Below are 24002 nucleotides of genomic sequence, written 5' to 3' on the forward strand. Positions count from 1 at the left end.
ACAGCAAGTTACCTCTGAATGTCTCTTGCCTTGAAAACCTACAGGGTTGCCATGAGCTGACTGCAATTTGACAGCACTTCTCTCTCACACTGATTTTTCTTTCCTGCAGCAAGCAAGAGCCTCTGAAAACCATTTTCTGCTTGCTGCGGGAAAGAGGCAGGGGAAATCACATCATAGCCCTGCAGCAACTTGTGCAAAATTGAACAGAAGCGCCGGGGGGGGGGGGGGGGGAGGGGGAAGGACTCCAAGACCAGAACAAGCCTAGTGAGAAATTGGTCTCTCTCTCTCTCACACACACACACATGCAGGAATCCTATGTAAATCCTCCCTGGATAGCTGCTGTGTCTGCTGCAAAAGTGGATCATGAACAAAGTACTATACAGTAAACTACCTACCCATTTAGTGCTCTAAATGCTTTTACACTGAAAAGTGCTTCTGATATATATTTTTCTGAGCTGCAAACAGCAATATCTTTACGTTTTTTTCCACCCTTAAAGCCATGAGATTTTACTCCCTTTAAATTTAATGCACATTTACTAAATATTTCAGAAGTTTGAGATTACATAGTTGATATCTGATGTAAATGGTGAATCTTTTACTGCTTTGAGGAGAAGAATAAATACTATGGGATTCCAGGAAATGCTCCTTTTAAAGAGCTGCTGAAGGGAGGATATTAGGCTAAATCACACAAGGCAGAGCTACCTACCCTGTCAAGAGTTTTATTTCATTGTTAAAAAGCTGTTACATATAGAGGATATTTCCTAATATTTAATTCATAGCCACATTCATATAATTTAAAGCTCACTCCCTGCTTATTTTGCCAGTCTTCAGTGAAAAACAAATGGTTTCTAATGCGTCAGTTTGCTTAAATCTTTTCTCTAAAACAATTAATTTCAGCCTCTCTCCCCAGAGTTCTCTATCCCAGCTTTGCAAGCTCATTCAGTGAAGATCTGGGGCTGTAGGAATCCATCCCTACTCTGCTCATCTGGGGGAGGTAGGCACAAAGACATTCTGCCACCACAAAACTGCATCAGCTGGGGGAAACACAGTTGCGCACTAGGATTTTAAAAATTATTATTGTGCCTTGATTCTCAGGGTGAGGTAAGGAGGATGACCAGTAAATACTATTGCCTCTAGAGGTGGGACCTGGGGGTCACCTTGGACTACAACTGATCTCCAGAGGACAGAAATCAGCTCTCCTGGAGAAAATGGCCACTTTGGAGGATCGATTCCAAAACATTATACTCTGCCAAGTTCCTTCCCCCACCCCAAATCCCGCTCTCTCCAGGTTCTGCCCCAACAAATATCCAGATATTTCTCAACTTGGAGTTGGCAACCCTACCCATGAAGCACATTAAAGCAGCCACCATCTAAATCTCAAAAGCAACAATGCTTCCTAAGGTGGAACTAAGGCCTCGGTCAATTATTCAAAGTATAAACTTCCGTGTGCAAGCACACAAAAGCGAATGCCTTTTGATATTACATCCGTTTATGTCCAGAATAAACATCTCTAGTTTACATCTGCAGTGGGATAGTGCTGACATAAACCAACGTAATATTGAATCGACTACTAGAGGGAGCAAAACATCTGCAGAACAGAAAAACACCCCCAAAGATATAGGGATTTACAAGCGAGGAAAACCAAGAATGTGGAAACTCAAGCGATGAACCAATGTCAACAGCGACCATTACAAATGGCTGCAATCAGATCTTAAGCTGTTTTTGACAAGAATAAGAAAGAAATTCTCAGGCTCACCTGCCCCCCCCCCCCCTTTCTTATGTATGGAGTATATAATATGGGGGGGACAGGAAATCTTCACTGTAGCTGCCATTTTATGTGACATCCAAACAGAATAGTTTAACAAACTGGAATTATAAACAAATAGTTTAACCCTAAATCAGGAGCCCCAGTTTGTGGGCAAGAAATGATCCCCAATTTTTCAAACACGCTATCGAGACACTGCTGCAAACTGAGAGGAGACTGAAGTCTTCTTAGGGACATTCTCAGTCTTAGTGCAGAATGTTAAGGCAGTGGGATGAAGCACGTGAGCTGGAGTGTTTCAAGTTAATTCATGTCGCAAACAAAATGGTGGTTTGTTTGCAAAAAACAATTAAAAACTGCAGCCAGTATTTTCTGGTGGATTCTTCAACCAATATCAGTCTCTACAGGAAGGCTAAGAGTGCTCTTGACAGATGAATGCTCAAGAGAATGCCTTGAATGTTCTGAGTTTCCCTCGTCTACTTCACAGCGGCTCCAATAAATGCCCTTTGCCAACTATCAAGCTGCTCTTCCATCTATCATAATGCAGCCTCTCCTGAGAATTTAACTTCTGATTTAGTATCTGTAGAGCTGTTATTCATGTTAGTCTGCCAGGACTTCTGTAACTAGGGATTTAAAATGGTAAGGAAACAAGAGCATTCAAAACTATATACTGGTTTCATCAGAAAATGGGCGAAATGTTTCCATTTTAGCTCCACCGTGCCTTTTTATTATGTGTGAAATGTATTGCTTTAATAAAGATTCAGACAAAAAAAAAGGTAGATAGCATATTTATAGCTTAGACAGAGTTTATTGAGTTTCATTTCTGAACGCTGGACTCGGGCCTCTAGCAGTTATTAAACTGCAGACGTAAATGCTTCATTATGCTAAACCTGGGTCTATTTCGACAGCATTTTTCTAGTATTTAAAATGCATTCTGGAGAAAGATGAATTTTCTTTGCTCCATTTTTTTTAAAGAAGGGCACAGTCACCAAGGTGCAGGAAGCCAAAGGGGGGGGGGGGGCATTGTGGTCTCTCCTGACTCTTTCCCAGAAATGTCTGTGCACATGACGTGACTGTCTTGATGAGACCAGAGAGATTTCTTTGTTTACTTCATCTACAACCCCCTTTCTTTCTCCTCTGTTCTATCCTTAAAGAATGGCTGTGTAGTAGGGTAAGGTTGAGAGTGTGACAGGTCCAAGGTCTCCAACAAGCTTCCGTGGAAAAGTGGGGCTTTGAACCTGGATCTGCCTTATCCTAGTCTGATATAGATTATACCATACCGACCAATAATGCTGAATGCCAGAAAAACACTGTTTTAGTCAGAGATATAGCAGAGGTGGAATTCTAGCAGGAGTTCCTTTGCATATTAGGCCACACACTCCTGATGTAGCCAATCCTCCAAGAGCTTACAAAAAAGAGCCTTGCAAACTCTTGGAGGATGGGCTACCTCAAGGGGTGTGTGGCCTAATATGCAAAGGAGCTCCTGCTAGAATTCCACCCCTGGATATATGTACAGGTTTGGCAACCTCCAGGTGGCACCTGGAGATCTCCCACTATTATAATTGACCTCCAAATGATGGAAATCAATTCCCCTGGGAAAAAATGGCTGCTCTGGAGGATGGACTCGATGGCATTATATGGGGGTTTGTTGGCTTTAACAAAATAAGCTGCAATGTTGTTTTATTTTGTGCCCTGAGCCCACTTGTGGAGGAAGGCAGGATAGAAATGTGATAAAATAAAAACAAAGAAATAAATAAAATTATATCTTACTGAGGTTTCCCCCAAATCCAACCATCCCCAGGCCCCATTCCCAAATCTCCAGGTATTCCCCAACCCAGACCTGGCAACCCAATTTATTTATCACACATCCCCCCCCCAAAAAAAAAAAAAAAATCCCAGGAAGGTCACAGGCAGGATATGCCTTCTTCTAGCACAGGGGTGGTCAACGGTAGCTCTCCAGATGTTTTTTGGCTACAACGCCCATCAGCCCCAGCCACTGGCCATGCTGGTTGGGGCTGATGGGAGTTGTAGGCAAAAAACAACTGGAGAGCTACCGTTGGCCACCCCTGTTCTAGCAGAATCTGAATCTGTAACGAGTTTGGTGTAGTGTTTAAGTTCACAGACTCTTATTTGGGAGAACTGGGTTTGAGAATCCCCACTTCTGCTGACTGACCTTGAGTCACTCACACATTGTCACAGAGCTGTTCCTCTCAAGAGCAGTTTCTGTCAAAGCCCTCTCAGCTCCACCTACCTCACAGGATATCTGTTGTGGGGAGAGGGAGGGAAAGGAGATTGTAAGCCACTGAAACTCCTTTGGGTAGTGAAGGGCAGGGTATAAATTCATTTTCCTCCTCCTCCTTCTAACCTTAGAGAGAGTTGTTCAATTCTGTGATGCCGTTAAGAGTTTACTGAGATACAGTGCTCATTTGTGTACATATATTCTTATAAATATTCTGCTAACATATTTTGCTGATGTGTAACTGTAATAAATTGTTCAGGTGGGTAGCCATGTTGGTCTGGAGCAACAGAACAGTTTAAGTCCAGTGGCAACCTTTAAGACCAACAAAGTTTAACTTTGTGTATAAGCTTTCGTGTGCATGGAATTAAACTCTATTGGTCTTAAAAGTTGTCACTGGACTCAAACTTTGCACACATACAAAAAAAATGACTGACTGAACCTTCTGTCTTCTTGCAATTAGTTTCCTTCCATAGATTTTCTTCCTGAGGACCCTTCAAAGTCAAGTGTTATGTCTGGAGAAGCCAGTGTTAGAGATGTGAGTGCAGCTCCCATCCCATTCTGATAGATATTTTTGATTCCTAATGAGCACTATACCTCTCAAAACTGCTGCTCTCTGCCCTTGTTTCCTGTTCTGGAAAACTGAACATCTCTCCCCCTGCCCCATCTTAAAAGGCTTATGAAATTCGAGATTTAATTTCAGATATTTTTATGTAAGCAAAACTGCCTAGGCAAGAGCTCACCCATTTCTTCTGCCATGTATAGTTGGTTGTCTTTGATCCGTCAGAGGCATTCAATGAATCTCCCTCATAGCAAAGAGACTGTGCCTTAGGTTCTTTGAACTGCTCTTCCAAACCCAGAAACACTCTCTGATTTGCAGGTATTTCCCCAAACAGGAAGCCAAATATTCCAATGGAATCAAGCCCCAGTGTACCTCCCGATGTCAGAGATGGATGTTTTGTCTGGACTGCAATTGGTTTCACTTCCCCTCCTGCCATGACCACTAGGTGAGAAGGGAAGGGCATCAATTACAACCAAGATTATACAGGTGGCCTGTCCTCACAGAATACTGATTGGCTCACCAAGAGCTCTCCTGTGGGCAGAAAAATATTGATTCTCTGAGCATGGCATCAGTCAGTCCCATTCCTGCTACAGTCCCGAGTGCCATTCCCCAATGTTCCTGGACTTCAGTGGGAAGGGGCAGGTGAGAAAGTCAAAGCAGATCAAAGCCCCAGGGAATTTCTACCTTTTTTTGCTAGAGTGCACACAATATACAGTGCTTTAAGGAGGTCTGTCATGCAAGGGCTGGACATGAGCATCACATAGGGTTGCCAAGTCCAAATCAAGAAATATCTGGGGACTTTGGGGGTGGAGCCAGGAGACTTTGGGGGTGGAGCCAGGAGACTTTGGGGCGGAGCCAGGAACAAGGGTGTGACAAGCATAATTGAACTCCAAGGGAGTTCTGGCCATCACATTTAAATGCCTTCCTTCCATAGGAAATAATGAAGGATAGGGGCACCTTTTTTGGGGGCTCATAGAATTGGACCCCCTGGTCCAATCCTTTTGAAACTTGGAAAATATTTTGGGGGGAGGCACTAGATGCTATACTGAAAATTTGGCACCTCTACCTCAAAAAACAGCCCCCCTAGAGCCCCCGATACCCATGGATTAATTCCCCATCATTCCCTATGGGAATCGTTCATAGAGGTGCATGATGGCTGTGGGGGAGGGGCTTCCCCGCCAGCCAACTGACTGGGGGAGGGGGGAAGTCTGTAAAACCGGGGGATCCCCCTCTGGGACCTGGGGATTGGGAAGCCTAGCATCACATTCGTTTATTGATGTTTCACCTTTAAAAGCAGCATCCCAGTGGTGTAGTGGAAAGAGGAGAGATTGCTGTTACTGATCTTGAATGCACGCAGAGGATCTCAATCAAGATGACTGCTTGCAGGGAACAGAGAAGCCAAGGAGTAAGAGGAAGAAAGAGTGAGATTGAAAAGTGACGAAGTGTCAAAAATGGTGGTGGAGGCAACTGAAGTTTTGCCTGTTCTCTTGGTTGGTCACACTGCTTTATTTGCTTTGTTATCCAGGTCTTTTATCCCCACTTTTGTGGGTCCCTATTTGGACTGGGCATCTGCACCACAGCAAACATTCTTGTAACTCACAATTGCACCTGACGCACATCATTTGGAAAGCACCAACTTAAGTCAGCCGACCCAGGTTTTTTTTGTACCAGGAACTCCTTTGCATATTAGGCCATAGCCCCCTGAATGTAGCCGATCCTCCTGGAGCTGGCAATAGGTCCTGTACTAAGAGCCCTATAAGCTCCAGGAGGATTGGCTACATCAGGGGTGTGTGGTCTAATATGCAAAGAAGTTCCTGCTACAAAAAAAGCCCTGTGCCAACCACATCAGTGAAACTGGATTCTGCCCATAAGATTTATCAACTCAAGTTCTGAATCCCAGAAAACATCAAAGATACTTGTGACAAGATATAAACATTTATCCCGAGAAGTTGTAACTAAAAAGCCTGGAAAACACTTTCTAAAGCATTATTTTACAGTTTGAAATGTGATGCGCTTAGTCTGCCAGTTTAGGACTGCCTTCTCAAAATGCCAAGCTGTGCACTTCCTTCAGGGAAAAAAAAAGAAATCAAAGAGGCGCAAATCTCTGTAAAAAATGGAGCATCTTTACAAACCACATTTGTAATAGCAATTTCTGAACAGGATGTGCAACAGAACGAATTCTGTTTCATTATGGCGAGTAGAAACTAAAGCCAGTTACCCACTCTGAACTAGGAAGCTGCATGCCAAATCGGTTTTCATCACCCAGTGGGTACAACACACTTCTCATGCAAATCAAGAAATTAAACAGCTTACGCACAGGCATCACTGGGAAACTGACAAGATTCGCAATATGATAATCTTGCAAAAGGAAGTACTTTTTGAAGACAGTAAAACACTAGCATCTTATATGGGATGTTGAAACTTCTTTTAAATTTAATTTCAAGTTATAATTAATACAGCAGAGAGGGCCTGAGTGTAAGAATGCGAAGTTCAACTAAGTTCAACAAAGTCGCTGCCTGCAGTGCTCAGCAGAATTTGCACTAACTTCAGAACAGAATTGCAAGCTGAGTCTTCAGTCCTTTTGTGAGCAGATCCAGCTGTCTTAGGCAATTATTAATTTAACACCGGCATATTGAAGAGGCAAACATGTTGCAGTCAGTGGTCCCTCTAAGCTCAGTTAGTGTGAGGTAGCTCATGGGTTTTAAGCCTATGAATTCCCCCAAATCTCTATGACAGACTTCGAGAAATTCCTAGAGTGTCACTATGGAGGCCATTTTTTCCCCTTCCCACTCCTCAGTTTTTTAAGATGAGGAGACAGGGGATGGGGATGGTGGACTCCCTGCCAGGCCTGGGCAGTTTTGGGACTTAGCTGAAATTAAAGCATCCTATAATCCAGAGGTGGCCAAACTTGCTTAACATAGGAGCCACATAGAATAAATGTTGGATGTTTGAAAACAGGAAGGAAGGAAGGAAGGAAGGGACAGAGGGAGGGTGGGAGGGAGGAAAATAGATGAGGAAGTGGAAGGGAGAGGTAAAGAAAAAGCAACTTTAACTTTAAATGCATTCTCCAAGCTGCAAGCTGGCTGATGGGGCAGTGGGGTAACTTAAAGAGAGAAATGCCTTCTCCAAGCTGGCTGATGGGGCAGAGGGGGCTTCAAGAGCCACACAATATGTGTGAAAGAGCCACATGTGCTATTAACATAAACCCCAAACAGACGAGAATAAACTGAAGGAAAGAAATGTTCTGCTTCAGACTTCCCTATGAACTAGTTCTGCACTGTGGAAAGAAGAAGAAATTGGATTTATATCCCGCCCTCCACTCCAAATCTCAGAGCGGCTCACAATCTCCATTATCTTCCTCCCCCACAATTGACACCCTTTGAGGTGGGTGGGGCTGAGAGGGCTCTCACAGCAGCTGCCCTTTCAAGGACAACCTCTTCCAGAGCTATGGCTGACCAGGCCATTCCAGCAGGTGCAAATGGAGGAGTGGAGAATCAAACCTGGTTCTCCCTGATAGGAGTATGCACACTTAACCACTACACCAAGGAAGGAAGATGCTGTGTTCTGGTATTCCATTTGGTTTCAACCCTCCTCATACTCTGAAGTTCTTCTGCTTCCTGCTTTTGTTAGGTTTTAAGTTGTACAACACGAGGCCACTCTAGAGAAATATCTGTTAGGCCTTAGTTCCATCCAGGAAAACAACAAATGCATGTTAAAATGATTAAATTAGTGACTTTATGCCTGTAATAATCTTGGCTTAAAATGTCAAGTGGATTTGAGATGACTTGTTAGTTTAATCAATGTCTGGGCATTATAAAATAAATATCGCTTTAGTGTCACACTCTTCAGCCTAGTGAATGTGTAAAAATATAAAATGAGAGGAAAAAACCCTGTCTCTGCAGGAGGGTAAAAAAGGCAATATATTAAAATGGCACTTTGTACCTACGATACGGGCATTGAGGGGCTATAAGCCAGGGGAAGGAAAGGTCAAGAAACCGAACAAAGTGAGCACGAGGGCTGGAGGGAGGGAAAGAAACCTGTTCAGCTGAGCTTGAGTCACTACTTTCAAAACATTAATAAAAATTACACAATATTCAGCATGGCTTTATAGAAACAAAGTTACTCCAAGCATCTCGTAACTGTTTTCTGCCATTGCAAAATCTGGTAATAGAGAACAAGGCTGTCACTTCCAGTCTCTTCACTCTAGGTACTATTTGTCAAGCATTCATACATGAAGAATGCCAAGGGGGCTGCCAATTAATGTAACTTCTTAAACGTAAAAGGTAAAGGTAGTCCCCTGTGCAAGCACCGAGTCCTTACCAGCCCATGGGGTGACATCACATCATGATGTTTTCATGGCAGACTTTTTATGGGGTGGTTTGCCATTGCCTTCCCCAGTCATCTACGCTTTACCCCCAGCAAGCTGGGTACTCATTTTACCGACCTCGGAAGGATGGAAGACTGAGTCAACCTTGAGCCTTGAAAACAAATCAGTCAGTTTCATAATGCCCCTGCATAAATTGATGGTGTGGTCTCATTTGGAATACTGTGTACAATTCTGGTCACCGCACCTCAAAAAGAATATTATAGCATTGGAAAAAGTCCAGAAAAGGGCAACTAGATTGATTAAAGGGTTGGAACACTTTCCCTCTGAAGAAAGGTTAGAATGATTAAAGGGTTGGAACACTTTCCCTCTGAAGAAAGGTTAAAACGCTTGGGGCTCTTTAGCTTGGAGAAACGTCGACTGCAGGGTGACATGATAGATGTTTACAAGATTATGCATGGGATAGAGAAAGTAGAGAAAAGACAGGTTGCTTACCTGTAACTGTAGATCTCCGAGTGGTCATCTGTGCATTCACACTCATGGGATAGAGCGCCTGCGCCGATCCCCGAATCGGTATCTAAAACGCCCGGGATTTTTCGTGCTTGGCACCAACGGGCATGCACAGGCGTCCCAGTGCGCATGCTCGCCAGCGCCAGCATGAGGATCCCGCCAGTTCCTTCCTGACCGCAGGAAACCCCTATTGGAGGGAGACCATCAGCAGTGGGGAAGGAGGGCGGGTAGCATGAATGCCCAAATGACCACTCGAAGATCTACAGTTTCAGATAAGCAACCGGTCTATCTTCTTCGTGGTCTCTGTGCTTCACACTCACGGGAGATTAGCAAGCAAGACATACCTGGAGGCGGGAAGACGGTCAACCAGAAGAAACAGCTTGCAGCACTGCAGCTCCCAGACGAGTCCTCTGTTGAGCATGCACGTCCAGCGCGTAGTGCTTCATAAAGGCATGCGGAGAGGACCAGGTGGCAACCTTGCAAACGTCCGTCAGGGAAACGCCTTTCAGAAACGCCACTGACGTCGCCATCGCTCTTGTAGAATGTCCACAAATAGGCCCAGGTAACGGCTTCTTAGCCAACAAATAACACAGTTTAATAGTTTCCGTGAGCCATTTTGAAAGCCGCTGAGACGAGATTCTGGAACCTAACTTAGGAGTAGCATAAGAAATAAAAAGATGCTGGTCCTTACGAAAACTCTTGGAGCGACTCAAATAAAACAATAAGGCACGCTTAACATCTAAAGCATGCAACCTACGTTCCTCATCCGAGGAAGGTGTAGGATAAAACGTGGGCAACCAAACTTCTAAGTTAAGGTGGAACTGAGAAACCACCTTGGGGAGAAAGGAAATATCAGGAGCCAAGGAAACTCCAGACTCCTGAAAAGCTAAATATGGGTAGTCACAACGCATAGCCGTGGGCTCCCCTGCATGGCATGCTGATGTGATGGCTACCAAAAAGGCAATCTTCCAAGATAGGAGCTGTAACGAGCATGTGGCCCTCGGCTCAAAAGGACGCCGAGTCAGCCTGTCCAACACTAGAGTAAAATCCCACAACTGTGGGGGTGATCTCGAAGGAGGATGAAGCCTAAGCAAACCCTTCAAAAATCTCTTAGAATGAGGGTGTGCAAAAACTGAATGCCCCTCCACTGGTTCATGGAATGCAGATATTGCCGCCAGATAAACTTTAATGGAGGAAAAAACAAGGCCAGCATCCACCAGAGACAACAAAAACTCAAAAATAACCGGCAGCCCCACCCTCTGGGGCGAAACTGTAGGATCAACTGAAAACTGAAGAAACTTCTGCCACTTCCTATCATAAGAAGCGCGGGTAGACAGCTTCCTGCTATTCAGGAAAACGTGTTTGACTCTGCTGGAGAACTCACAGGGTCGATGAACCATGCTGTCAGCTTCAGGTGAGGCACGTTGTGATGGAATACGTGACCGTCCTGAGCTGACAGAAGATCTGGTTCCGCCGGAAACTGGTAGAAGCCCCCCTCGCCAGTTGGAGCAAGATCGGGAACCAGTTCTGCTGAGGCTACCACGGAGTCACCAGGATGCAGCATGGTCTCTCTCTTGTGATCTTGTTGACCACCCTTGTCTATAGTGGCAGAGGTGGGAACAGATATAGGAACCTGCTGAGGGAGTCTGCTTGCAGATTGAGCACCCCTAGGAGATGCACAGCCTTCACAAAGACGTCGTGGTCCAGGCACTACGACCACAGTTCCAGTGCCAGCGCACAGAGCAGTCAAGAAACTGTCCCTCCCTGTCTGTTGATGTAACACAGGGCAGTGGTATTGTCTGTAAGCAGAGCAGCAACCTTCCCCGCCACCATGGGGCGGAAGGATCAAAGAGCAAATGAACTGCCAGCAGTTCCAGGTAATTTATATGGCAATGAGTCAATTTCAAAGGCCAAGAGCCCCCCACACACAGAGCGTCCACGTGGGCCCCCCAACCCCATAAAGACGCATCTGTTGTGATCGTCACTGTTGGTACAGGTAGGTGGAAGGGTGCTCCCTGACAAATGTCCTTTGATTTCCACCACTGCAGTGTTTGAAGTGTCACAGGTGGAATTACAAACCTCTTTCGAGGTGGGTCCCTTAAAGGTCGAAACTGACAAAGAAACCAAAGTTGTAGGCCTCTCATCCTCAGCTTCGCGAAGATCAGCACGCTTGTAGTCGCTGCCATCAGCCCCAGCATCTGCTGCAGCTGCTGCGCCGTGCCCCACTTTCAACTCTGCAGAAGTTTGACAAGGTTGATAATGTCCATCACTCTCTGCTGAGGCAGGAAAGCGTGATGAAGGTTCATATCCAGCAAAGCCCCTATGAACTGAACTGTCCGTGATGGAATAAGGTGTGATTTCTCCAAATTGACCTGCAGACCCAAGGTGTGAAGAAGACGAAGAGTGGTGGCAATATGGTTTGACAAACTTCCCTTCGACTCCGCCACAAGGAGCCAATCGTCGATGTATGGAAAGACGACTACCCCTTGAAGCTGGAGGTGGGCAGCCACAATGCTCATCATCTTCGTGAACACCCGAGGTGCAGTGGACAGGCCGAATGAAAGGGCCTTGAACTGGAAATGTTGAGAACCTACTGCAAACCGAAGGAAACGTCTGAACGCAGGATGGATGCTGATGTGGAAGTAGGCATCCTTGAAGTCCAGCGTTGCCATCCAGTCCCCTTGGTTGATGAGGGGCAGAATTGTTTGAAGAGTGGACATTCTGAACTTCCGATACAGAATAAACTTGTTCAGATTCCGAAGGTCCATGATTGGTCTCAAACCCCTGTCCCACTTGGGAACCAGGAAGTAAAGAGAGTAGAAGCCTCCCGTCCTGGCCTTCACCGGGACCCGTTCTATGGCGTGTTTCTGTTGCTCACCTCCGCCAGCAGAGGTGGGGAAGGGGGTGTGGTGATTACCACAGATTGGTTCGGAATCTGAGCAAAATCTATTTTGTAGCCTTCCGCGACGATGGAAAGCGCCCACCTGTCCATAGAGATGGACTCCCAGGACAACAGGAATGGGCGGAGGCGGATAGATGAAGAAGAAATGGGGATAATTATTAAAGATTGTAAGCTCTCTAAAGACTAGGTTAAAGGTCCCATTTCAAAGTGATGCCAGGACTATACATTTATTCATTCATCTTGGACCTGATGAAAATGCGAAACAGTGAACTTTGGATCAACCCACCGTTGTCCATATATATATTTGGAATTCATTTCTGGAATTTGTGTATCCATATATTGGGAATGTATATTTAGAATGAGTTTTGCTGTGTATGACTATCACTAAAATATTCTTATTGTTGTGCTGTTGTGCCTGTAAGCAATGTATTTTTGATTCGGAAGCTCCAGGCAGGGCCTGGAGATCTCCCAGAATGACAAGTGATCTTCTGGTTCCCCTGGAGAATGTGGCTGCTTGGGAGGCTGGACTCCATGACATAATAACCTGCCAAGGCATCATATCCCACTGAACTCCTCCTCTCCCCAAACCAGGCTCTCCCTAGGCTGCACCCACAAATATCCAGGAATGTTACAACTCAAAGCTAGCAACTCTAATATACTAGGAGATATAACTCTTCAGATGTGTGGGCCTCAGGTTATGAAGTCCTTTAAAGGAGACCACCAGCATTTTCCTTTGAACCCAGAAACCAAGAGTTAATTAACATAACACTTGTAGCACTGGCTTTGAATGAGCATGGAAAATGGTAACATGGATCAGCATTGATCAGTGTAGTCCTAAAGGGAAGGTATTTTCTTATCCAGAGGAAACTGAAAAAGATCACAGCCTCTTCTTGCTTCTCAAAGAGCAATGCTTTTTTGCCAGCACAGATAAGGGTAACCTTATTCAAACTAAAACTGGAAAATTAATCCCCTCAAAGACATCAGTTCTGAAAATACAATGAAAAAGATCAATACTATCAACCAGCCTAGCCTCTTCAGCCTCTGATGAAGTGGGGTCTAGTTATGCCTCAATATATCTGTCTGTCTTTTAAGTGTCATAAGGTTCTTTTTTATCTTGCCTGCATGAAAAACTCCATGTAGTGATACTTGGAGCAGAGACGAAAATGTGATGAAGGTATGCGTTGGTCCAGTGAATCTCAGGATCGCTATGTCACATTAACAGACAAAAGAATTATGTGCTCTGATGCACTTTTTACTTTTTAGAAAACCTATATGTCACCCCTCTCCAGAGACCTACTTGAGGTGGCTCAAGGTATAACGGTACAAAAATGTCATAAAGTAGGGTTGCCAGCCTATTCCTAGAGAGGACCGGTACCATTGCTGGGCTGTTGCCAGAATTGACATCATGCTTTCCAAATTTTTCTCCCGCTGCTACTCTGAGCAGTGGCTGAAAACAAGAGGCAGGGGAAACTAAGCTGTTTGCCAGATGAGCCTCAAGGGGGGAGGGGTGGCATTCCGCAGATGAGGTTCCACACAGAAAAGCCCCAATTCTCTAGCCACCTCTGCAGCTAGCAAGGCTGCGGAGGAAGATCTTAACAGGCGAGCTGGATTGTACAGGAGGAGGTGGTTTGATGTAGTGGTTAAGCGCGCAGATTCTAATCTGGGAGAATTGGGCTTGAGTCCAATATGAAGCTGCCTTCTACTGAATCAGACCCTCGGTCTATCAAAGTCAATATTGTCTACTCAGACTGGCAGCAGCTCTCCAGGGTCTCAAGCTGAGGTTTTTCACACCTGCCTGGACTCTTTTTAGTTGGAGATGCCAGGGATTGAACCTGGGACCTTCTGCTTACCAAGCAGATACTCTACCACTGAGCCACTGTTCCTCCCATCACTCTTCCACAGGCAGCTGCTGAGTGATCTTGGGTCAGTCATAGTTCTTGAAAGAGCTGCTCTCTCAAGAGCAGTCCTCAAAATAATAATAATATAATAATAATAATATTTTTTATTTCTATCCCGCCCTCCCCGCCGGAGCAGGCTCAGGGCGGCTCACAACATAAAATACACATTACATCAATTATACTTATAAAAACATAGTTAAAAGAGCTCTCTCAGCCCCACCTCCCTCACAGGGTGTCTGTTGTGGGGAAAGGAAAGGAAGAATCATAGAGTTGGAAGGGACCTCCAGGGTCATCTAGTCCAACCCCCTGCACAATGCAGGAAACTAACAAATAACTTCCCCTAAATTCACAGGATCTTCAATGCTGTCAGATGGCCATCTAGCCTCTGTTTAAAAACCTCCAAGGAAGGAGAGCCCACCACCTCCCGAGGAAGCCTGTTCACTGAGGAACCGCTCTAACAGTCAGGAAGTTCTTCCTAATGTTGAGCAGGAAACTCTTGTAAGCTGCTCTGAGATTCGTGAAGGGTGGGTATACATTCAATCTCCTCCTCCTTCTCCTCTTTCTTCTTTCCAGTGTTGTGGCTTTCTGAAGCTTTCACCATTCTTAAAAATTCTTCTAACATAGCTATCTAACATAATGACTTAGACTTAACTTGTCTAAGTAAAGGGAGAACTGCAGTTCTTACATATCCTTCTATGCGGGCTAGTTTGAGAGAGAAGCTTGAAACTGGAGCATCTGTTCCTTTAAAAATGCCCATAATATATATATACTGCTTTAATTCCTTCATCTAACAATAATGGAAGATGAAAATAAAGTATTTAACACACAAAGGCAAGAGTATTGTCTGTAACAGCACACGTTCACGCATGCATAGCAGAGTACAGGTCTGGTTCCTTTAGCTGTGTTCAAAGGAAATTCTTAGGAGTATGTTATCAACAAGTCATTTTAGGACAAAGGGCACAAGCATCTCTTATAGAAGCACATTTCTCTCTCTGCTTCTTTCAAGGTTTAGCGTTTTGGTCTCCAGCCCCTTTTCTTCAATACAAAACAGGCTGGAAACTTGGCTGTGATCTGCTTGGCAAATATAGGTCATCTTATTATCAAAGTACATTAATGAGTTAGGGGAGTATTGCCTTCTATGGTGCACCGGCCTAACTCGTTAACATTAATGAGATTTATGCATGCCTGCTAAAAGAAGAATAGAACCCTAATTAAACAAATAAACCTTTAGCTGCTGGTACATATGATTTTTTTTTTTTAAAAAATGAGAATATTCTCGTTTGCTTTTGACAAAGATAACTTCAAACTAAGAAGTAAGCAAGATTATGTGGGAAAAGAGGGAAGGGTGCTATAATGTACTTAATTTTAAACAAACGTGACAAAAAAAACCTAAGTGCATTGTCTCAGTTTAATTATTGCATCCACCCCCTTTGTCTTTGCATGCAATCACTAAAATACAGCCACTTTATTTAACTGGCAGTTTTATATATTAGATCTAAATCAGGGCAGGAAAAAACCAAAGGCCTCACAGACCTTGCAAATATCTTCTGATTATTGTTTAGTTCTCTTTTTGTAGTATGATGCGTGAGCTTTCTTTTAAAGGTTGCCAGAGTAATTGATTGAGCAGCATTTTGGCCGACCCAAGGATCAAATAAGGTTTGTGAATGTTCATGGATCTTAATGCTAGATCTCTATGTCCAGTGCCACAGACGGGATTGCTAATCTCCAGGTAGAGTTTGGAGATCCTCCGGGAATTACAATGGGTCTCCATACTACAGATTAGGGTTGCCAACCTCCAGATGGTGGCTGGAAATCTCCTGCTATTACAAATGATCTCCAGGCAACAGAGATCAGTTCACCTGAAGAAAAAAGCCACAGTGGAAAGTGGGCACTATAGTCCCTCCCCAACCCCACTCTCTTCAGACTCTCTTCAGACTCCACCCCCAATCTCCAGGTATTTCCTAATTGGAGCTGACAACTCCACTACAAAGATGGGCTCCTCTGGAGAAAAAATGGCTGAAAAAATGTAGGGTGGACTCTATGGCATTGTACCCTGGTGAGCAGTGTTCCCTCTAAACTGAGCTAGTGCAGTTTGTTAGCCACCAGCTCACACATTTTTGTCTTAGCTCAGGAGAAATGGCCCCAGAGCAAACTAATTTATACAGTAGCTCACACCTTTAATGCCAGTAACTCACAAAATAGAATTTTTTCTCACAAGTCTCCACAGCTTAGAGGGAACATTGTGAGTTCCTGCCCACCCCGGGCTCCGCCCCAAATCTCCATGTATTTCCCAACTCAGAGTTGGCAATCCCAGCTATGGACAATGTGGGTGGCCCTCAACCAGGGGTGGAATTCTAGCAGGAGCTCCTCTGCATATTAGGCCACACACCCCTGATGCAGCCAATCCTCCAATAACTTACAAAAAAGAGCCTTGTAAGCTCTTGGACCAATTCTCAACACCAATTTGGAATTGTGTGAGTATCCTGTTTGTGTGGCTGGGAAATCAAATCTTGCGGGAGAAGCAGGCAGAGTCCTAATCTGGGTTCCCCATTCTTCCAGAAAGAGACTGTTCATCACTGGCACTGACAGCCTTTAACACACCAATTGACATTAGGTGTACAGAAATGCCTACAGATGTCTACAGAAATGCCACTGCTGTTTCTATCGCTTCCTTAAGTGGGGCTCCTAGGGACTAGGCATGGATATAAGCCACTGGGCTCCTTATTCAGGATCCTATTACAGAGTCAATAACACTGACTATCCAGAGAGCTTTTGTACCGAGGTAATATCTCCCTTCTCTCAGCTAAAATTTTTAAAAAATAATAAAATAGTTCAGGTGCTTAGCTCTAAGCAAAACTGGCAAATTAAGAAAGCAAAAAACCCCTCACACTGTGAAAAGAAAGAAATACTCCAACGCTAATTGTTAGCAAGAAAATGAATATATTTTTCCCAAATAAGAAAGGTGCAGACAGAGACAATTAACAGTGAGGGACATTATTAGTGGGTGCCTGCATACTTAACACTGGAAATATGCAAAAGAAAGCCAATCCCAATGAAACAGAACCTTAGGGCCCATCAGGGCTGTCTGTTTATATCCCACTGTTCCACCATTAACTAGGTAAAGATGATAAAGTGGTCTCAGTTTGGGGGGAAAAGACAGGAGGGAGAGAGAGAGAGAGAGATGGCGTTAAACCAACATCAACCATGTTCTTTTAATGTCTACAAGCAGAGTGAAAACACTGCAAGTGTGCTCTGCACTCTATCCTTTCCCCTTCTTTCTTTGGGAAATGCCAGATGCGCAGTTGCTCTATATCTTACAAAGCAACACAGCCTGTTGGCCTCGGCCTATAGGGAGCTGGCTATTAAAATTTCATTGGCATGGCTGCAGTCCATTAGCTAACTTACCTTCGTACCCATAAAAAGTGAAGGGTAAAGCCCAGGAATTTTACAACCACTATCTGGAAAAAAAGTAATAACAGGGCCACAGCCACATTACATTTATTACACACCATGCCTCTAACAACTGCTCTGGGATCAGACCACAGAACAGCACTGTAGTGAGACAGATGTCACGTTCTCTGGGTGATTTAAAAGGTTCGGGGGGGGGGGGGGGTTGTTTAAAATTTAACTTAATTTAGAAATGAAGTTAAAGCTTCAAGTTTTGTGACAGGAAAAAATATATATATACTCGAGACGGTTTCAGGTCAGATAAGTAAACTAACTGGGCTACAAATTATGAAATTAATACCCATCGTCTCGCTGACTCAATAATATGCTTTTTCTGCAACTTCTTTTCAAATGATTCAGGCATTAAGCACAGCTAAGCACTCAAAAAAATTGGCATGAGGATTACTGTCTTCCCACTGACCCAGATTGTGTTGGTTGGGGTAGCTGCAAGAACATGGAAGATTAAAGTTCCTCCTCTCCTGCGTCAAAACACTGCACTTGACACAGTTGTGCCAGCGTGATTTGTATAATGTTTTTCTTCTAAATCACGGTCACCTAGACAAAAATTGAGGCGGAGATAACCTTTAGCAAGAAAGCAAACATTCTCTGAAGTAATATCCAGAGTCTACAAGTAAATAGCAGCTTTTCACAACTGCTACAATTCTAGGCTACCATTCCAGTCAAACACCCTCCTTCCTTTAATTTCGACTCCTCTACATTTTGTAGGGACACCTTCTCTGCGACTGAAGAAAGATAACACTCCACAGATATTTAAAGTGAAGCTTCTACTTGCAAGACTTATCTGCATAGAAGACTTCAGCAGAATGTTACAAGGAGACTTTGTCTAGCAAGTGGAAAATAAACATTTAAGAGCAATAGAGGACACACATGACACAAACTTTCCTCATAGCAAATGGCTGTCTTAAAATGTGATGCGCCACAGGACAACATAGCTAAAATCTTCAATGATAAAATATACTGAATCTGAAATGATGAAAGTTTTCACATTATGTCCTCAGAATGTTAATAGTTTTTCTGATATCAGCACAATCTCCAAGGAAGCACACACATTACTTAACTACTTTGGGCTTTTCTATGGGCTCTGAGAGAACTTTCCTGGCTTACCTTTAAAGTACTTGTTTTATTTTGCAGTCTTTGCTAGGGATTATCCTTTGAGTTAGGGTATTACCATTTTGTATCTTGACATGTAGTTGTAGTCCCATAAATTACTATTTGAAATGATGCAATTATATGTTTCTTATTGACTAGACCAGAGGTGTCAAACATGCAGTTTGGGGGCCGAATCAGGCCCCCAGAAGGCTCCTATCAGGCCCCCGAGCAACTGGCTGTCATCTGCTTCCTTCTCCCTATATCTTGCTTCCGTCTGCACAACAGTTTGCTCTGCAAGGCTTGTTCAATTGCACTTGAACTACAGAGCAAAACCTCTGTTTTCTCCATTGGCTGAGGCTCCTCCCTTGGCGAGGAAGGGGGAGAGGCAGAACTTGTTTTTCCAGGCTCTCTCAATCGCACAGCAGAGCTACTGAGCCAAGCCTCTCTTCCTTCTATTGGCTGAGGCTCCCCCCCCCCCCCGGTCCCCTGGGGAAAGAAGGGAAGAGGCACAGTTTTCTTTGCCCAGTTCCCAGGTTCCCATGGGAGAAATGCAAAGAAAGCACCTTTAAGACCAATGCGTGCTAACATTATAAGCATGTTTTAAGCATATATAAATAAAATTGTGTTTGTCTGCATCCTTTACATCTCTGTTAACTAATCTTAAATAGGTACACACATGGCCTGAACTGTCATAGCCCAGCCCGACATAGCCCGGCCCAACAAAGGTCTCATTTATGTCAGATCTAGCCCTCATAACAAATGAGTTTGACACCCCTGGACGAGACTGTTCACTTTACTATAATCTGATACTTCATTCTCAACTGAAACAAAGCCTCTGTACATGTCACAAGACTTGCTCTGGCTCATGGCCCTCATAGCTTTACCTCTGCTCCCCTTTCCAAGACTACCAAAAGATAAACTCACACATCTTGCAGGAAGAGCCTAGGACTATTGCTGCTTCTGCAACTCTGTTAGCAATCTATAATGAGGGCATAGCAGTACCATCTGAAATCATACCTATAATATCGATAATGGAAGTGTTTGCGATGTAAAATTAGCTGAGATGGTTCTTAGCAATCTGGAAGAGTAAGTATACGTTTGCGTGCATGAATTTATATCTCCTATGCTAATATAAAATTAACATTCCCCAGGGTCCATATACTTTTGGATGGCGTGAAATTCACGATTTTTTCTAGTAGTTAAGAAGGATTGGTTTTGTTTCCTGTTCCAGCCAACGTGTGTGCGTGCGCGTGCAGGCACACTGATCCAGTGACACTGCGGCTTGCCACAGGACATAGCCTGGATCCATTTACTCTGCTTCTAATAGCTTTTATAGAATTTATAATAATTCCTAAAATAGGGTATACTGAAAGACTTTCCTTGCTAATCACCAGGAATAAATTTAAGGCCACCTCCGGCAACCATATTTCTGGATTTCCTAACCATTAAAGACTCAAGATGTATTCTGAGATATTCCATCTTTTTTAAAAAAACCACATTTTTTCCTGTCCATCCAGAGGGCAAGCATTTACATCACTATATCTTGAAAATCCTTGCATTAAAATTCAACTGTGAAATGTAATGATATTTTTAAATTTAACACTTAAGCTTTATCAAGTGTACAACAACCCACTCTCTTTTACCTTGGCAACATTTACCTCCTTTTTTTCCCCTGTCTTGTATACTTACTTGGCATCAAGAACCAAAACTTATATTTATAACCTAGGAAACTAAAAAATTAATTCATCACATTATCAATAATGCCATTGCTTTCTGATTTATCATTACTATCCTAACGCTTAGATTTCTTTTTCCAGACATGAAGTCACATAGTTAATGGGAAAGTATCCTTAAAAGAACTAAGAACTCTCCACAGAACAATGGAGTAGAAAGAATCTCTTTAAAAGCCTTTTTTGTCAAGGGAGCTAAAAGAAAGGAAATGTTGAGGTCCTCAGTAAATCTATATTCCGGAAAGGCACCAGAAGTTCCTTACTGCTAGTTTGTTTATCGCACGGTCAGCAGGTGTGTTCCCAGATACGTGCCCATGTGAACGTGGTCCCGCTCCTTGAACTCATGTCAACAAAACTGGCAGTAGGGACCAAATGTGAAGTCACCTTTCCCTCCTCATGATGGCAGAGCTATCATGACTCACACATGATATGACTCACACATGACATGTTGTATGACTCACACAAAAAACATCAATTGGAACAACAATCCTCCTGCCACCAATAATCCTTAAATGAGTGATGAAACATTATCATAAGTTTGGCTGAAGGAATTAAATGGAATTCAAATCAGAAATGAGGTTTTTTAAAGAATAACAGAAGCCTCACGTAAGCACTGAATGTTGCGTGCAACCCTCTGGATCTCAGACCCAACATACGCAGCACAGCATCCGTAGCGAGAAACTGTACACTCAACCTAACAATACAGTGCACGCCCACAAAGAACAGGGCTTTTTTGTAGCAGGAACTGATTTGCATATTAGTCCACACCCCCTGATGTAGCCAAGAAGAGCCCAGTAAGGTCTTGGAGCATTGGCTAATGTCAGGGGGGTGTGGCCTAATATGCAAATCAGTTTCTGCTACAAAAAAAGCCCTGTCCAGGATCAAAAGCATGGTCACAAAATGAACATGCACACCATGGATAATCAGTAGTATAAGACACATGTAACCCTTTCTATGCTGCCTTCTGCTGCATGGAAAAACACCAATTGTACATCTACAGTAGAAAATATATTCATGCCACACTAAAGAACTCAGACTCCTGTCTATAGTTACCTGTGCCCTTAATAACATCTGTATGGGCTTTGTTGTTATCCTATTCTTCAATGACCAATGACCAAGCAGGGTCATTTTTTATGATGGCACCATCTCAAGAGAAGACTATCAAACTGACTTGTCAACCCCAAACTCTTAGGAAGATGCTGAAGACTTGGCTTTGTTTTGTTTCAACATGGTTGACTTTACTGGTGGATTGTGAACTACTTATGCGAGTTTATGAACTTTATGTAGTTACTTTAAAGTTATTAGTTTTATTTGTTGTGGCCTGCCAAGCTCTTCTATAAAAAAAAGGCAGGATGCAAGTTTAAATAAGATAATTGTTAAACATTAAATAATTTTAAAATATTTAACAGAGTCCTGCCAAAATCATTTCAACACCATTTACAGTATGTAAAACATGGCAAGGGAGACTCAGGACAAAGCAGCTGGGCTTGCAACTGGAAGACCATTCGCTGCAAACTCATTGGAAAGAGAGAAAGTGAATCTAGGGGGAAATTGTACTGACTGAACTTTTAAAAAATTAATATTGATTTAACATGGGGTTAATACTCAACTTGGTTAAACAATTTTAAAAAGAAAAAAATAACATACCTCAACATGGCACCCAAACTTTTTTTCTTTGTTTTTCTTTCGACATCTTCAGCCTCTTCCTTCTTGTCCTTTTCTTTAGGTTTGCTCTTTGGATTCACTTTTTTATTCTTTTCTTTTATCTTCAGTTTTTCTTTGGTTTTCTTGTGTTTCTTTGCCTTGCCTTCCATGTCTGCTAATTTAGAGTTCATTTGAACGATTGATTCGTAGTTCTGAGCTTCCTGACCAGAAAGAGAGCTCTTATCGGAAAGACCATCTGCGATGGGATAAACATAATCAATAAGTAAAAACTGGGGAATGGCATTTATGACAAATATTAAAAAAAAAACAATCACAGAGCTGGCATTTATTTATTTAAAAGGTATACAACAGTTCCAATATAATGCATGTCCACTGAGTTTTATACACTGAGAAAGTCATTAAAAAGGTACTTCTAACTAGGTCATAATCACTGAAGAACAGACGCACTACAGGCCAGCGGTCATTTTGTAGAAAAATAAGTGGTGGAGCTCATCCAGGGATTGTTATGCAGCTGCACATACTATTCAATGGACAAGGAGATGGAACTCTCAGAAGGAGGAGGTGGAACTCTCAGAAAGGTTCAGGAGCTGCACTCCTGTGAGCTCCCACGGAATCTGAGGCCTGCTATAGGCTTATATTTTCTGGTTATTATAACCAATAACTATACATGGAAAAAGCACTGAAGATAAGACTTGTTAAAATGGACACCAAATGCATCCTCAAACTGCCTCCTGGGACAGACACACTCTAAAGTTGTTTCTAATCCTTTCTTTCCTTTTTGTCCGCTCCCCCTTCAGTAGTCTTTCTTCCCCCCACCCTTGCATGTTCTGATAGTTCAGAAGAAGAACTAAATTAGTAGGACACCATTTTGATTGTATATTGTGTTATCTGTTGTACAACATTTTGTCACTGTCGCTAGATTAGTATTGTCAAAAGAGATTCACAAAAGTTCTAAGGGCATGTCTAATTGACTCCAGAAAATTACTGTAGTAATTTTATTAAGTTAGTTTGTTCTGAACCATAACATCATTGCATTGTGTTGGACAATACCAGTAGTGCCATCATCATTTTCTTGTGCTTGCTGCCTCTTTGTTTTTAACAAGGAAAAAGACAGAAGACTTCAGTATATACATGAAAATTAAAAGTATGCTCTAGGTTCCAAAAGATTTGGGACTAGTGTAGCAGTGAACAAGTTGATGATGATATTGGATTTATATCCCACCCTATACTCTGAATCTCAGAGTCTCAGAGCAGTCACAATCTCCTTTACCTCCCCCCGCCCCACAACAGACACCTTGTGAGGTGGATGGGGCTGAGAAAGCTCTCCCAGAAGCTGCCCTTTCAAGGACAACTCCCACAAGAGCTATGGCTGACCCAAGACCATTTCAGCAGCTGCGAGAGGAGTGGGAAATCAAACCCAGTTCTCACAGATAAGAGTCCACACACTTAACCACTACACCAAACTGGCTCTCATGTTGGAGCATGAGACATATTAAGGACATGGAAGGTATGCACTCATTCCCAAAGGTGAAACCCACACCAGACATGACCTGAAGCATGGACCAACATGGGTTGAAACACCAGACACAACTTTATTTTAACCATGTTCCCAAAGAGGCTGATCCATAACATCAGGAGCCAAATGAAGTTCCCAATAATTCATGGGTCCTTTTTCATTATTACGTAGAAAACTTCTTTGGTACCCATGACCAATGTTCCCCCTAAGCTGTGAACAAAAAAAATCTACTTTGTGAGCTACTGGCACTAAAGTTGTGAGTGAGTGATTTGGCTACTGCATAAGTTAGTTTGCTCTGGGGCCATTTTTACTGAGCGAAGACAAAAATGCTTGAGCCAGA

General features: G+C 43.2%; 1 protein-coding gene across 1 annotated transcript in view; it reads right to left on the minus strand.

Moving 5' to 3' along the window:
• PARD3B (par-3 family cell polarity regulator beta) overlaps nt 1-24002 on the minus strand; it is a 769788-nt gene that overhangs the window by 293775 nt on the left and 452011 nt on the right. The window contains exon 18 of the mRNA XM_060256951.1: nt 22129-22381. Within this exon, the coding sequence (XP_060112934.1) occupies nt 22129-22381 (253 nt within the window). The remainder of the gene's footprint in view (nt 1-22128; nt 22382-24002) is intronic.

Source organism: Heteronotia binoei, chromosome 16 (genome assembly GCF_032191835.1).
Source record: "Heteronotia binoei isolate CCM8104 ecotype False Entrance Well chromosome 16, APGP_CSIRO_Hbin_v1, whole genome shotgun sequence".
Lineage (NCBI taxonomy): Eukaryota > Metazoa > Chordata > Lepidosauria > Squamata > Gekkonidae > Heteronotia > Heteronotia binoei.